Below are 12,685 nucleotides of genomic sequence, written 5' to 3'. Positions count from 1 at the left end.
CACATGAATGAATGGCATTTTTATAATGTTTTTCATGTGAAAATCAAAGCAGTTCATTTGGTGCACATAAAACTGCATCACACACTTATAAAAATTGTGTATGTTCATACGTTATATAGAACCAGTATTTTTTGTTTATTTTTACATATATATCCCTTAAAGAAATGTCAAATAAAGTTTTTTCAAAGTAGTGCATGTGGGTTCCTCCCACATATGTTTTTCCTAAGTGATTAATTTATTTTTATTAAAATTTTCACATGTAGGTCATGTGGTTTAAATTTTTTTATGTGGTCGAATATTATTAATATTATTAATAATATTCAATGTGCAGTTTCAGATGTCTTTTACATAAACTCATGATCACTTGTATGTGATTTTTTAGTAAGGGTTTGTATTACATATTGTCATAAGTAAAGTATAGTCTCTTTGTGAATGAATAAATAAATCCACTGACTCAACATAAGCATATTGATGCAATGAAATGAATCTACTTGTTTAATATTTAATGTGCATTTATACAATTGTAGATACAACATTTCACCCATTAATTCACTACATTTTAATCCCACATTCACACAGTGTCAGAAGCTTTAACATGATGAGAGGTGGGGTTGTAGTATAATGTGTTGCCCTCTGCTGGACACTAACATACATTTAATCAGTTCATTCTCAAATCACAAGTTTCCTCTTTAAGTCTCAGAAATCCAAGTATTAATCTTGGAAACCAGCAGCAGTGTTTCATATCACTCTCTGATGTCCATTTTGTGTTTCTTTACTGCTTACTTTGACTCTTGCTTCAGCTTGTTAAAGTCCTTCCACAAAATTCAAAACACACTTTTTTCTGATATTTTACAGTAAATTGTTGATTCACAACAATAAGTAAGTAAATGCACTTTAACTTAATGATTTTTAAAATTCATTCAAAAACCAACATCAAACCATTTTGTGGTTTGTGTAATTAGGTTTACAGACTGCTCAAATTATTACAATCATCATAATTACAATAAATTATAATTTTAATAGCTACAACTACTTTGTAGCCACAGGTAATGCAATGTGAGACTCTTTCATGTTTTCACACACTTTTCTACATTCCTTACTATGATGTCACTTGACTTGTTTTCACTGTAAAACTGCATGTTTTAAAAAATTAAGCCAATAAAGCCATATAATATCTGAGATCAGATTTTTTAAATTTATTTCTTTCCTTTTTTTAGTACACTGTTGTTTTGATGTAACCTACATCAAACTGCATGCAGAAACGCAAAAAAAATAAATAAATAATAAAAAAAATTAAAAAATCCACTAGCATCAAAAAGCTTCTATTTTAAATGGCACAGTTTAACTGTTGATCCCAACCAAACCATAAACCCGGGGTAAAGAGGCTGAGTGAATGTGGTGTGAACTCTGTGGAGGAGCTTCATCTTTTCTGAGACGCTGTAGAAGGACAGAATTCCTGCCCTGTGATCCACATACACTCCTATCCTAGAGGAACTGGGCTTTATGGGGATTCCAGTTTCTTTGTTATTGTGCCTGAATATGAATTCAAATGGAGAGCAAAATAATCTCCAGGACTGTTCATTGAATCCAAACACACACTTACTACTGTTTTCTTTCCTGCTAATGTCTTTATATGACACTGCTATAGAAACCCCTTCATTCCCACTCCACTCTACCTCCCAGTAACAACGTCCACACACACTCTCTCTGCACAACACCTGGAGATAATAGTCAAACCTCTCAGCATGATCAGGATACGACTGAGCCACTGTACTGCAGGTCACCATCGTGTTCTCCTCAGACAGACAGAGGTGTTTATTTGCAGTGCTGGGATCCAGTGTGAACTGACAGGAATCTGGGAGAGAAAGAACACAATATGCATAAAAAAAAAATGAAATTCCAGATTTTAATGTAGCCCATATAATCTTCTGTGAAATTAGCTAAACCAATTGTGTTTTGTGTTGTTTTCTTACTGTTAAAGTAACTTTACCAAGTAAGATATAAAGAAAAATATTAGGCATGTATTTGTATAATAAAAAATGGTGCCGTAGAATTCATAAACTGTTAGCTGTGTGTGTGTGTGTGTGTGTATGTGTGTGTAAGAGAGACACTTACATTGTAGAAACTCTTCCCTGCCTTGGGGTGTAAAGATCTGGACATCCTTCACTACAAGAATACAATTAAACACAGTTACATGTACACTTACACATGGCCAATGCTGTGAACCTTTTTTTTTTACTTTAACATAAAAATTTTAAACTAAAATTTGCCCCAAAAGTAGTTGAAAAGTTTGGAGATGTTTTATGTTCAGTGTTTCATTCTTTTCACTGGAGCTACAAGATTAATCTAGCTGACTAGTTGTCAGGCAAACAGAACACACCGTGGCATACGAATATGGCCGCCATGGACTACACTTCCCAACAAGGGATTCTCTCATGTTCACATTCTCCTGATTACTAATCACCCACACTTGAGAACAATCACATCTCACAGTTTCACATTCTCATTGTGAAGTAACACTCAGTGTGTTTGTACCTGATTTACCAAGCTGTTTGTTGTGTATTGTTTTTGGATTACGGTCTTGGATTTGTTTGCCTGTTTTTTATAAATAGTTTTGCATTTGCATCTATAGTACATCCACTTACCAAGTGGTGACAGAATACTTTGCCTCCAACGTGGATGCAGCAGGAGAACAAGCCTGCCGACCGGTAGTAGCAGCTCAGGGTCAACTGGTAGGCGAGCACCAACAAAATCCCTAAGCTGGACAAGTATGCAGTAGAGACTGCCCTCTGCAAAGGCTTCCTTCTACAGTGCTCCCGCTATTTCGCCAGAAAAGAGGGGCTGACAAAGCAGCAGAAGGTAGCTGCCTTTCTTGGCCTACCAAAAGGCAAAGTGCTAGTTTGGGATACAGCAGTGTGGTATCAAGGAGGCGATCAGGTGACTTCCTATTACCAGTTCATAGAGCTTTTCCAGCGTATCTTCGACCATGCACTGGAGGGAAAGAAAATGAGGAAACAGCTGCTCACCTTGACCCAAGGCATCAGGCATGTGGCCAAGTATGCCCTCGAGTTCCACACTCTTGCGGCTGACCCTGAAAGCTGCATTCCAGCGGGATTTGAATGCCAACAGCCTCACCGAAATGGCCTGCAGAGATGAGAAGCTGACTCTCAATTCTTCCATTGACCTAGCCATTTACCTGGACCACGTGCTCTTAAGCCAGCCGCTCCCATGTAGAAATGAGCTCCCAGTAGGGCTAAGCAGCCTCTCTGAACCCATGAAGCTTGGACTTACCTCAGTGAAGACAAACAGGCGAAACGCCACAGAGAGCGACGGTGTTTCTACTGTGGACAATTGGGCCACTTCGTCCGGCAATGCCCACTCCATGCTCCATCCTCGGCCATGCCCATCCCCTCAGAGAGCAGGAGCGACTCCCTCCGCTCTTCTATGGTGAGTACCATTCACTCTTTGTCTCACCAGTCATTTACTATGCCTGTGAAAATACAGCACTCAGAGGGTGTTTCTGTTTTGGTAGCGCTCGACTCTGGGTCCGCAGGCAACTTCATTGACCAGGAGACTGTGAATAAACTCCACATAACCACTCAACTGTTGCAACACCCTCTCTGTATCCATGCCATAGACAGAAGACTCATCGGCAATGGAACCATTGCTCATTGCACCCAACCTCTCCACCTCCAAGACAGTATGCTCCACCAGGAACAAATCTCTTTCCATGTCACAGTAACATCCAAGCATCCCATTATACTGGGGTTTCCATGGATTGCAATTACATGATTCCCACATCTCCTAGGCAAACAAGGAATCACTCACTGGTCCTCCTACTGTCACCAACACTGTCTACAAATGCCACAACTGATGATAGCATCCACCACAGTGGAAAGTCCCAAGGACGACACACCTCTCTAAATCCCTCCCAACTACCAGGACCTAAGTGAAGTTTTTAGTAAAACCAAAGCCAGTGGGCTATCACCATGTCACCCTCATGACTGTGCTATCGAGCTTCTGCCACGTACAATCCCCCCCACGAAACTGCATTTACACACTATCGCTCACTGAACAACAGGCCATGGAAGAATATATTCACAAAGCAGAGCCAGGCAATTTTTCAAGCAAATGCTTAACAGTATATTCATGCCATTTGCATGAAGCTAAACTGGTAATTAAGCTTCCGTTATGTTGTAGCAACATAATCCTTGTCACTTAAGCACAAAATTAATGAAGTAAACCTTATACAGAACATGCTGTGCCTAACCAAATGCATTTGGTTTGAGGGGAAAAGTACGTCATTTTCATTTTTGGCCAAACTGTCACCTTTATCAAACTTCTTTCAAAACTGCTTCTATGGATCAAAAGCTGATCCATGCTCAAACCACAATATTCCAGCTTTTTTGCTGGGAAAAGTGCTCTTTACTGTACTTTTTCTTATTGTTTTCCAGTGATGGAAGGTAGGGCTATATGTGTCCTTTACACTTTTATTTTTGGGATGTTTTGGGAATCTGAAATTTAAAATAAAAAACAGTATAGTAAATACTGTTTTTTCTCATATTTCTCATCAAAAGCTGCAGTATTGTGGTTTGTAAATGTATCAGGGTTAATGATGAATAGAAGAGTCTAATCTGTGATATAAGGCTGTTTAAACAGCTTTCTCACACTAACGTTAAAGCAGTTTTAAAAAGCTATAGTGTTTTACCAAGCTATAGCAGAAATGTTTCACTAATATCATTTTTACAATATGATATTAGAAAAAAGATTTTTAGGAAAAAAAAAGATTTTCTTTTTGCTAAATGTATTTTTAAACAATATAACAAAAAAAGATCTATGACTTACCTTTACATAATATTTTCCCAAACTCTTCTTTACCACATTGTTCTAGTCTCTCTCTCAGTTGAGACACAAGTTTTACTAAATCCTCAAAAGATGGAGAACTGAATATGATGGTGGGTAAATCTGCAGATCCAGGAGGGTCCAAGACAGAGTGAAAACTCTATATAAAAGAAGGAGAAAAAAAACTGTGGATGACCTTTGGTAACATAACAGGCATCTGGCACAGGGTGATCTCTGGCCCTAGACAAGCTTGGGCTACACAACAAACCTGTGAATTTAATGACTTCTTCTAAATTATTAAATTAGGAGCTATTTTATTGTGATTATGGTCTTGATGATGTTACCCGGAGGAAATGGATGGGATCTGTGTGTGAAAGCTCCTCCATCTCAACATCTCTCCTCTTCAGCTCTGCAATCTCCTGCTCCAGTTGCTTCATGACTTCTTCAGCTCGACTCACTGCAGCTTTCTCCTGAGCTCTGATGAGTGCTGTCACCTCACAGCATCTTCTCTCAATGGATTTGATCAGCTCAGTAAAGATCCTCTCACTTTCCTTCACTGCTGTTTGTGCTGAGCGCTGTTAGGAGAATTTAGCAGAGGTTTTCACAAATATCTTTAATCTCTCCCTAAGACTGTTTGTGATTATCACATGCTTCAAGAAGACCACCACTGTTCATGTCCCTAAGATGTCTGCAGCCAGATGTCTGAATGACTACTGCCCTGTGGCTCTGACCTCTACAATGAAGTGATTCGAAGTGGCTAGTCAAAAACCACATCTGTTCCTCCCTTCCGGCCACCATGGACCCTCTATGATTTACATACTATGAAAACAGATTGACGAACAATGCCATTGCTCTGGTGATGCACAGTACTTTCACACACCTGGATAAGAAAAACACCTATGTGTGAATGCTGTTCATCGACTACAGTTCTGCCTTTAACACCCTCATTCCAGCCAAACTCATCACAAAGCTCAAGGACTCAGGATTAAACACTCATCTGTGCAATCGGATTTTGGTCTTTCTGATGAGCAGACCCCAAGTGGTGAAAATCAGTGACTGCCTCACTTCTACACTGTCTCTGAACACAGGAGCTCCACAGGGATGCATTCTCAGCCCCCTTCTGTACTCCCTGTTCACTCACGACTGTGTTGCCAAGCACAGCTCCAATATCATTTTCAAGTTTGCTGACAACACCACCATGGGCCTCATCATGGACGGAGATGAGACAGCCTACAGAGATGAGGTCAGAGCTCTATCAGAGTGGTGCAACAACAGCAACCTCTGCTTCAACATCAGCAAAACAAAGGAGATGATAGTCGACTACAGGAGGCTGCAGGAGGATGGCCATACCCCCTTATACATCGGCGGGGCTGCTGTGGAAGAGTTAGGAGTATCAAGTTCCTTCGTGTGCACCTCACCAATGACCTGACCTGGTCCTTTCACACTAAGACAATGGTGAAATCTGTTCATCAGTAACTCTGAGGCTCAGGAGGTTTGATCTCTCCCCAAAATCCTGACCAACTTCTACAAATGCTCCATAGAAAGCATCCTGACTGGGTGCAGGACTGTCTGGTTTGGCAGCTGCTCCCTCCGCGACTGCCTCTAGAGAGTCGTGAGATCAGCTGAACTCGTTATTGGCAACAAACTCCCAGCCTTACAGGACATCCTCCACACACGATGTCTGACGAAGGCTCACAAAATCATCACAAACCGCAATCAGGCTGCTATCAGGCAGACAGTACCGTAGCATTCAGTCCAGAACCAGCAGGCTGAAGAACAGTTTCTACCTGCATGCCATCAGGATCCTGAATAAACTGTAATCCAGGCACTGTTCCTTCTACCACTCTTTCACTCATGCCTCCACTACCTCCCACGCACTGGTCACCTCACTGACAGCTCAAGGACACTCGTGGACAATCTCTTCACGTTTCTGTCACTTTTGGGCATGTTGAAATCTTTACCACTTTACTGCAGCTGATAAGCAAGTCCTGTCTCTGTGCAATATATTGATATATTGATCATATTTATTACACATACCACTATTACATCTAATTTAATTGTAATTTTTTTACATTTTTAAATGCTACTTTGTGTTGCTGCTTCATCTGCTTTTTATACTCTCCTATGTCTACAGAGAACTGCTCAAACACTACAACTGCACACAGCTACTATTTATTTTACTACCTTTTGCGCTCTTGTTCACATACCGTGACTGCACATATTCCAGTGTTTACAGTTAGGATCTGCACTTTACTTGCATACTAGCTTATCATACATACCATGCATACTAATATATTCTGCATATTTTGTATATATATTGTATTTAAAATACAATTGATATTATTTATTATTATAAAATAGTATATATATTATTTAAATAATCTCTTCCCCTGCTATTGCACAGCTGTAGAGTACCTGAGCCTCACAACAAGCACTTCAATGTACAGTTGTCACTGATATTTTGTGCACATGAAGATATGAGATACAGGGAGAGAGAATGGGCCTCACTTATCAATCTTTTACTAAAGTTGTGTGTAAATGTTTCCGTAAGCCAAACCTAACTAAAATTTTCCATCGGATTTGCAAAAACTTGGGAAATGCTGATATTCTTCATACTCGCATGTGTTTGTTGATCAACCATAAAGTTCAAAGCACGTTCCTGACACAGCTCATTTGCATTTAGTGATGCCCACAAAACACCATAAAAGTCCAAGTGCACAGACAGCTGGGAGCAAGAAATGAATGATCAGGGTAAAGGTACAAAAGCAGCAGTAGAAATTATTTTGACTCACTTCTCTGCCAATAAAAATATTTAATAGTGTAACAGCACCTGAGAAGGTCAAAATCCAGAGACAAATTACAGAATAGGAGAATTAGGTGTGCATTAAGTGAGCTGACAAGAAAATGGTGTGACATGAAACACAGGAAAAAAAACATCTACACTGTACCCAGGTGATCATGCACACTAAAGCACATTACACAGGTAAAATGCTTCTTTTAAATTGTTTTAAGTGTCTCTGCTGATGTACACAGCATTAAAAGAAGATGCTGTGCTAAATGCAACTGTTTTATAACACAGCTTTCATGTTCCAAAGAAAATCATTCCAGTCGTTAAATATCCTTCTCCTCATAATAGTGACCTTAATCTTCTGTCAGGTGAGGCATTTGTTTATGGCTTACAGCTATGTGCAGACAGACCGGCCCATCCTCTGTTCATACGTTGCCATTTCTTTTGTCATAATTGAATAATTAGTTTTACTTGTCTTAATTTATGGGTTTGTGTTGCCTCACGTTCTTTAGTTTTTTTACATGCTTTGATTAAATTAATTAATTAATATAAAACAACTCTGTTTCATAAAATGTTCTCAATGGTACTCTTAGTTTCTGACCTAGTGAACTAGCATGAGGATGTGTTTTGAGACTTCTATAAGTTGAGCACTTCTATAAGTTGCTCTGGATAAGGGTGTCTGCTAAACACTGTAAACATAATAAACAAATAAGCAATTTAAACTCAGCAATATACTCCATATATAAAAATGCAGTAATACATGCAAATTATATGATCATGTTGAGAATTACATTAGTTAGAAGAAGAAGGCTTTACTAGTCACATATACATTACAGCACAGGGAATTTCTTTTCTTCATATATCCCAGCTTGCTAGGAAGCTGGGGTCAGAGATAATATGGTACCCCTGGAGCAGGTAGGGTTAATGGCCTTGCTCAAGGGCCCAACAGCGGCAGCTTTGTAGTGCTGGGGCTTGAATCCCAGACCTTCTGATCAGTAACCCAGAGCCTTAACAATTGAGCTACCACTGCATAGTGTTCTAAGGCGTAAATTTACACAGACTCAGGAGCATGAATAGGATAGTGAATTTTTTTCTGAATTTACGGTATTTTTACTGTACCAAATATACCAAATTTATTGTGTAAACGCTTGTATGAAACATTTATAAATAAATCTGTTCATATTCATCTTGATAAATGAGACCCAATGTTTATTAGCTTTTTTTACAGGCATTTTTCCCTTAGAGGCACAGTGGCAAATTGACAAGAGGAGATTCTGACTAATCATGAAACGACTATTGAAATAACTGTTGTTTCTTTCGAAACTCACCATATGAGACTCCACAAGCTTCCTCAGCTCCTGAAGCTCCTTCTCTCTCTCCTGGATTCTCTGCTTGGATTTTTCCAGTATTTTCAACAACTGCTTCTACACAGAAACAGCAACACAATTAAACCTCGGCTTGTTAAAGGTATAGATACACTGTGATGTTTTCATGGTAGACAGTCTAGTTGTCACAGTACAAATGATTCTCATTAGCACCTATTTTCTGAACAAACAGTATTTAAGCAGTCCTGTTTCACTCATTCTTTGTGAGGTTTCATCTTTGTTTGTGTGAAAAAAATATGAATGACATTTTTAATGTCATGCCCTGAATTTAACATGTCAAATCAACATGTGACAAATAAAACCACATGCCCTACATGTGAAAAAATAACATGTAAAAGTTAAATTAATCACATGTGAAAAATAATAAAGTTCTCTACATGGTTCACATTAATGTGTAAATAAATAAAAAATCTTATCAAAATTACATGTTGAAAAATAAAAACACATGCAGTACATGTGAAAAGTTCACCTGTGAAAAACATGTTACAACTAAATTTACATGTCAACTTTGTGTGACTTTTCTAATCTATCGGAATAATTTTTTACCTTGAGTGGTTGTGAAAGAGAAGCTTTAAGATATTTTACCTGTTTCTCAGCTCTTTCTGCTGCAGCTGATACTGTATCGTGTCCTTTATGTTTATCTAACATACACAACATGCAGATACACTGCTGGTGAGTGCGACAGTAAACCTCCAGCAGTTTGTCATGCTGAGAGCAGATCTGCTCCTGGAGTCGTCTGGAGGCTTCGACCAGCTTGTGCTTCTTAAAGGCAGGAGATTCATAGTGAGGCTGGAGGTGAGTTTCACAGAAAGAGGCCAGACACACCAGACAGGACTTGATGGCTTTGGATTTTCTCCCAGTGCAGAAATCACACTCCACATCTTCAGGTCCAGCTGAACACTGAGCAGGACGTGTAGCTTGGAGTCTTGTCTTCTTCATTGTCTCCAATAATTCAGCCAGCATGGTGTTTTTACTCACAACAGGTCTTGGAGTGAAGGTTTGTCTACACTGAGGACAGCTATAGACTCCCTTCTGATCCTCCTGATCCCAGCAGCCATTAATACACACCATACAGAAACTGTGTCCACATGAAAGAGCTACTGGATCCTTGAGTAGATCCAGACAGATTGGACAACTGAACTGATCCTGAGCAACAGAAATATTCACCTCTGCCATTTTACTGAAAAACAAACTCATACACAGTCACTTACAGCACCTCACACTTCCTGGTTGAGGTTGTAAAAGCCGTGTGTAAAACAGATGTGTCTGAAAGAATGGCTCACCTGTTTTAAATTGCACAAAATAACAACAACGATAATTGTTTTTGTAAATACTTCTGCACACGAAAGCCTGTATTACCAACAAAACCTCGAAGACAGAGATGAAACAGATGCGCACTCGGCACACGCTCAGAACAAACTGGGACAACTTAGTTTCATTTTCATTTCCGCCAAGGTAAGAGTGTTGCCAGGTCTGTGTAACATATCCGCCTTAATCTACTTTTAAAACTGAATCAGTAGTCAAAAAACTATCCCAAATCCAAAACGTGAAATCCAACACTCCAAATCTTGTATTAGACAACAATATTTTCAAAGTAGCCTAAAAATACAATACTTAAAATGAAGTTAAATCGTTAAAACCACATAGTTTTCTTAATAAGTTTGTTTTTAAGGGATGAAATTGGTCTCATGGTATTATATACACTATCATGAAAAAAAGCAGCTATGAGAATAAGTATACCACTTCACTGAGACAAGCACATTCTTACAACAAATGTGTTTTACTATTTTTTGTTTCCTACACATTTACTAGAGACACAAAACATGCCAGCTTATCAACCAATTTGACTTGCAAAACCCACAGTCAAATAAACAGTGGCCCTGCCCATCCTAATGCAAAAAAAGGGTGGTTAATCCTTTTGACAGAAAAGTACACTATATGGCCAAAAGTATGTGGACATCTGAGCATCATTAGACATTCTATTCCACCCCCCACCCCTCACCCCCCCAGCAGCTATAACAGTCTCCACTCTTCTGGGCAGGCTTTCTACAAGATTTTGGAGTGTGTCCATGGGAATTTGTGCCCATTCAGTCATAAGAGCATTAATGAGATCAGGAACTGATGTTGAATGAGAACTGTTTGGTGGAAGAGGAATGATTTTACTCAGCCAAACCCAGATTTGTCCATCAGACTTCCAGATGCTCTGAGTCCAGTGGTGGTGTGCTTGACACCACTCTAGCCAACACTTGGCATTGCACATTATGATCCTAGGCTTGTATGCAGCTGCTTAGCCATGGAAACCCATTTCATGAAGTTCCCGGCACACAGTTCTTGTACTGATGTTGCTTCCAGGGGTGGTCTGGAATTCTGTAGTGAGTGATGCAATAGAGGATAGGTGATTTTTACAGGCTTTGTGGGTTTGCATGGCCTATTGCTTCATGGCTCAGCTGCTGTTGCTCCTAGATGCTTCCATTTTACAATAATAGCACTTACCGTTGAATGGGGCAGATATAGCAGGGCAAAAAATTTCATGAACTGACTTGTGGCAAAGGTGGCAGCCTATGAAAGTGTCACATTTAATTTCACTAAACTCTTCAGTACAACCCATTCTGCTGCCAATGTTTGTCTGTGAAGACTGCATAGCTATGTGCCTGGGCCCGTATTCACAAAGCTTCTTAGAATTCTCTCAGAGAGCTCCTACCTTAGCCTAAAAAGTCCTAGCTGGGAGTTCTAGACTAAAAGTGATTTAGGAAACTTCTCAGAGTAACTCTGAGTAAAGAAAGTACAAAAACCTTTATCTTAGTGAGGAGGTGTGGTTGACCCCGTTGCTAGGGATGACGCAGCAATTCAAGAACTGTGATTGGTCGATAAAAAACTATCTGTAAAGGTCTTAAAATGCACTCTTTATGAAAATAGAATATATGATAATAGAATGGACAGTGAAATCATAAAATGTTTGTATTAAGAAATTGTATAATCATGAATACAGGCTACCTTATGCAAAGTTTCTGTTATAAATGTAAATCTGTTATACATTTATTTACCATACTAATTTTATTACTTGTAATCCATTTCAGATTGATGGGCAAAATGGCTCACCTTTTACCAATTTACATGATTGCAGGACAGTCTATTTAAGTTGCACTTTTGGATGGTATGTAGCCAACAATCCAAGAGAGATGGAAGGAAGTAAAAGAACAAGAAAACCAAATTGGACAGAAGAGCAGTGTTTACTTTTAGCTCAGTTAGTTGAAGAAAATAAAGCAATTTTAAAAGGTAAATTTGGCTCCGGCCTCACAGCTCAAGGAAAGAGGCAGGCCTGGGAGAAAAAATCTCAGCAGATAAACTCCTCATTCCCTCTGGTTGTGCGCACCAGCGAGGAGTGTGAAAAGTGATGGTATGTGTTGCAGTCTCAAGCCAGGAGGGAGATTGCAGCACACAAACGGGATTCTTCAAGCACAGGTGAGTGATATTGCAGTTTCTTACTATATCTGGCTTGGTTAAATATGCCTACAGAAATATACACCTAAGCTACTGTGTTTTTAGGTGGAGGACCACCCGCTAAACAACTGTCTCAGGTAGCGGAAACTGTATTTAATGTACTTGGACACTCGGAAATATCTGTCACTGGGCTGAAGGAAGGCACAGACAGCTCAGTGATCCAGCTAAT

General features: G+C 39.3%; 1 protein-coding gene across 2 annotated transcripts; it reads right to left on the bottom strand.

Moving 5' to 3' along the window:
- Nucleotides 1-466: 466 nt before the first annotated feature.
- Nucleotides 467-10,641, bottom strand: LOC113547261 (E3 ubiquitin/ISG15 ligase TRIM25-like). Of its 2 annotated transcripts, none has more exons than XM_026947515.3 (6): nt 9,601-10,641; nt 8,959-9,054; nt 5,187-5,417; nt 4,846-5,002; nt 2,116-2,166; nt 467-1,855 (listed from the first exon to the last, which is right to left on the bottom strand). In XM_026947515.3, exons 1-6 carry the CDS (start codon nt 10,210-10,212, stop codon nt 1,323-1,325), a joined length of 1,680 nt encoding a protein of 559 aa, XP_026803316.3. In that variant the 5' UTR covers nt 10,213-10,641; the 3' UTR covers nt 467-1,322. The 2 variants fall into 2 exon arrangements, 1 of the variants encoding a protein (XP_026803316.3); XR_008301625.1 differs by having other exon boundaries at nt 1,758-1,855; nt 2,116-3,490; nt 9,601-10,623.
- Nucleotides 10,642-12,685: the final 2,044 nt, after the last annotated feature.

Source organism: Pangasianodon hypophthalmus, chromosome 4, assembly GCF_027358585.1.
Source record: "Pangasianodon hypophthalmus isolate fPanHyp1 chromosome 4, fPanHyp1.pri, whole genome shotgun sequence".
Lineage (NCBI taxonomy): Eukaryota > Metazoa > Chordata > Actinopteri > Siluriformes > Pangasiidae > Pangasianodon > Pangasianodon hypophthalmus.
This window is presented reverse-complemented; position numbering and strand designations above follow the sequence as displayed.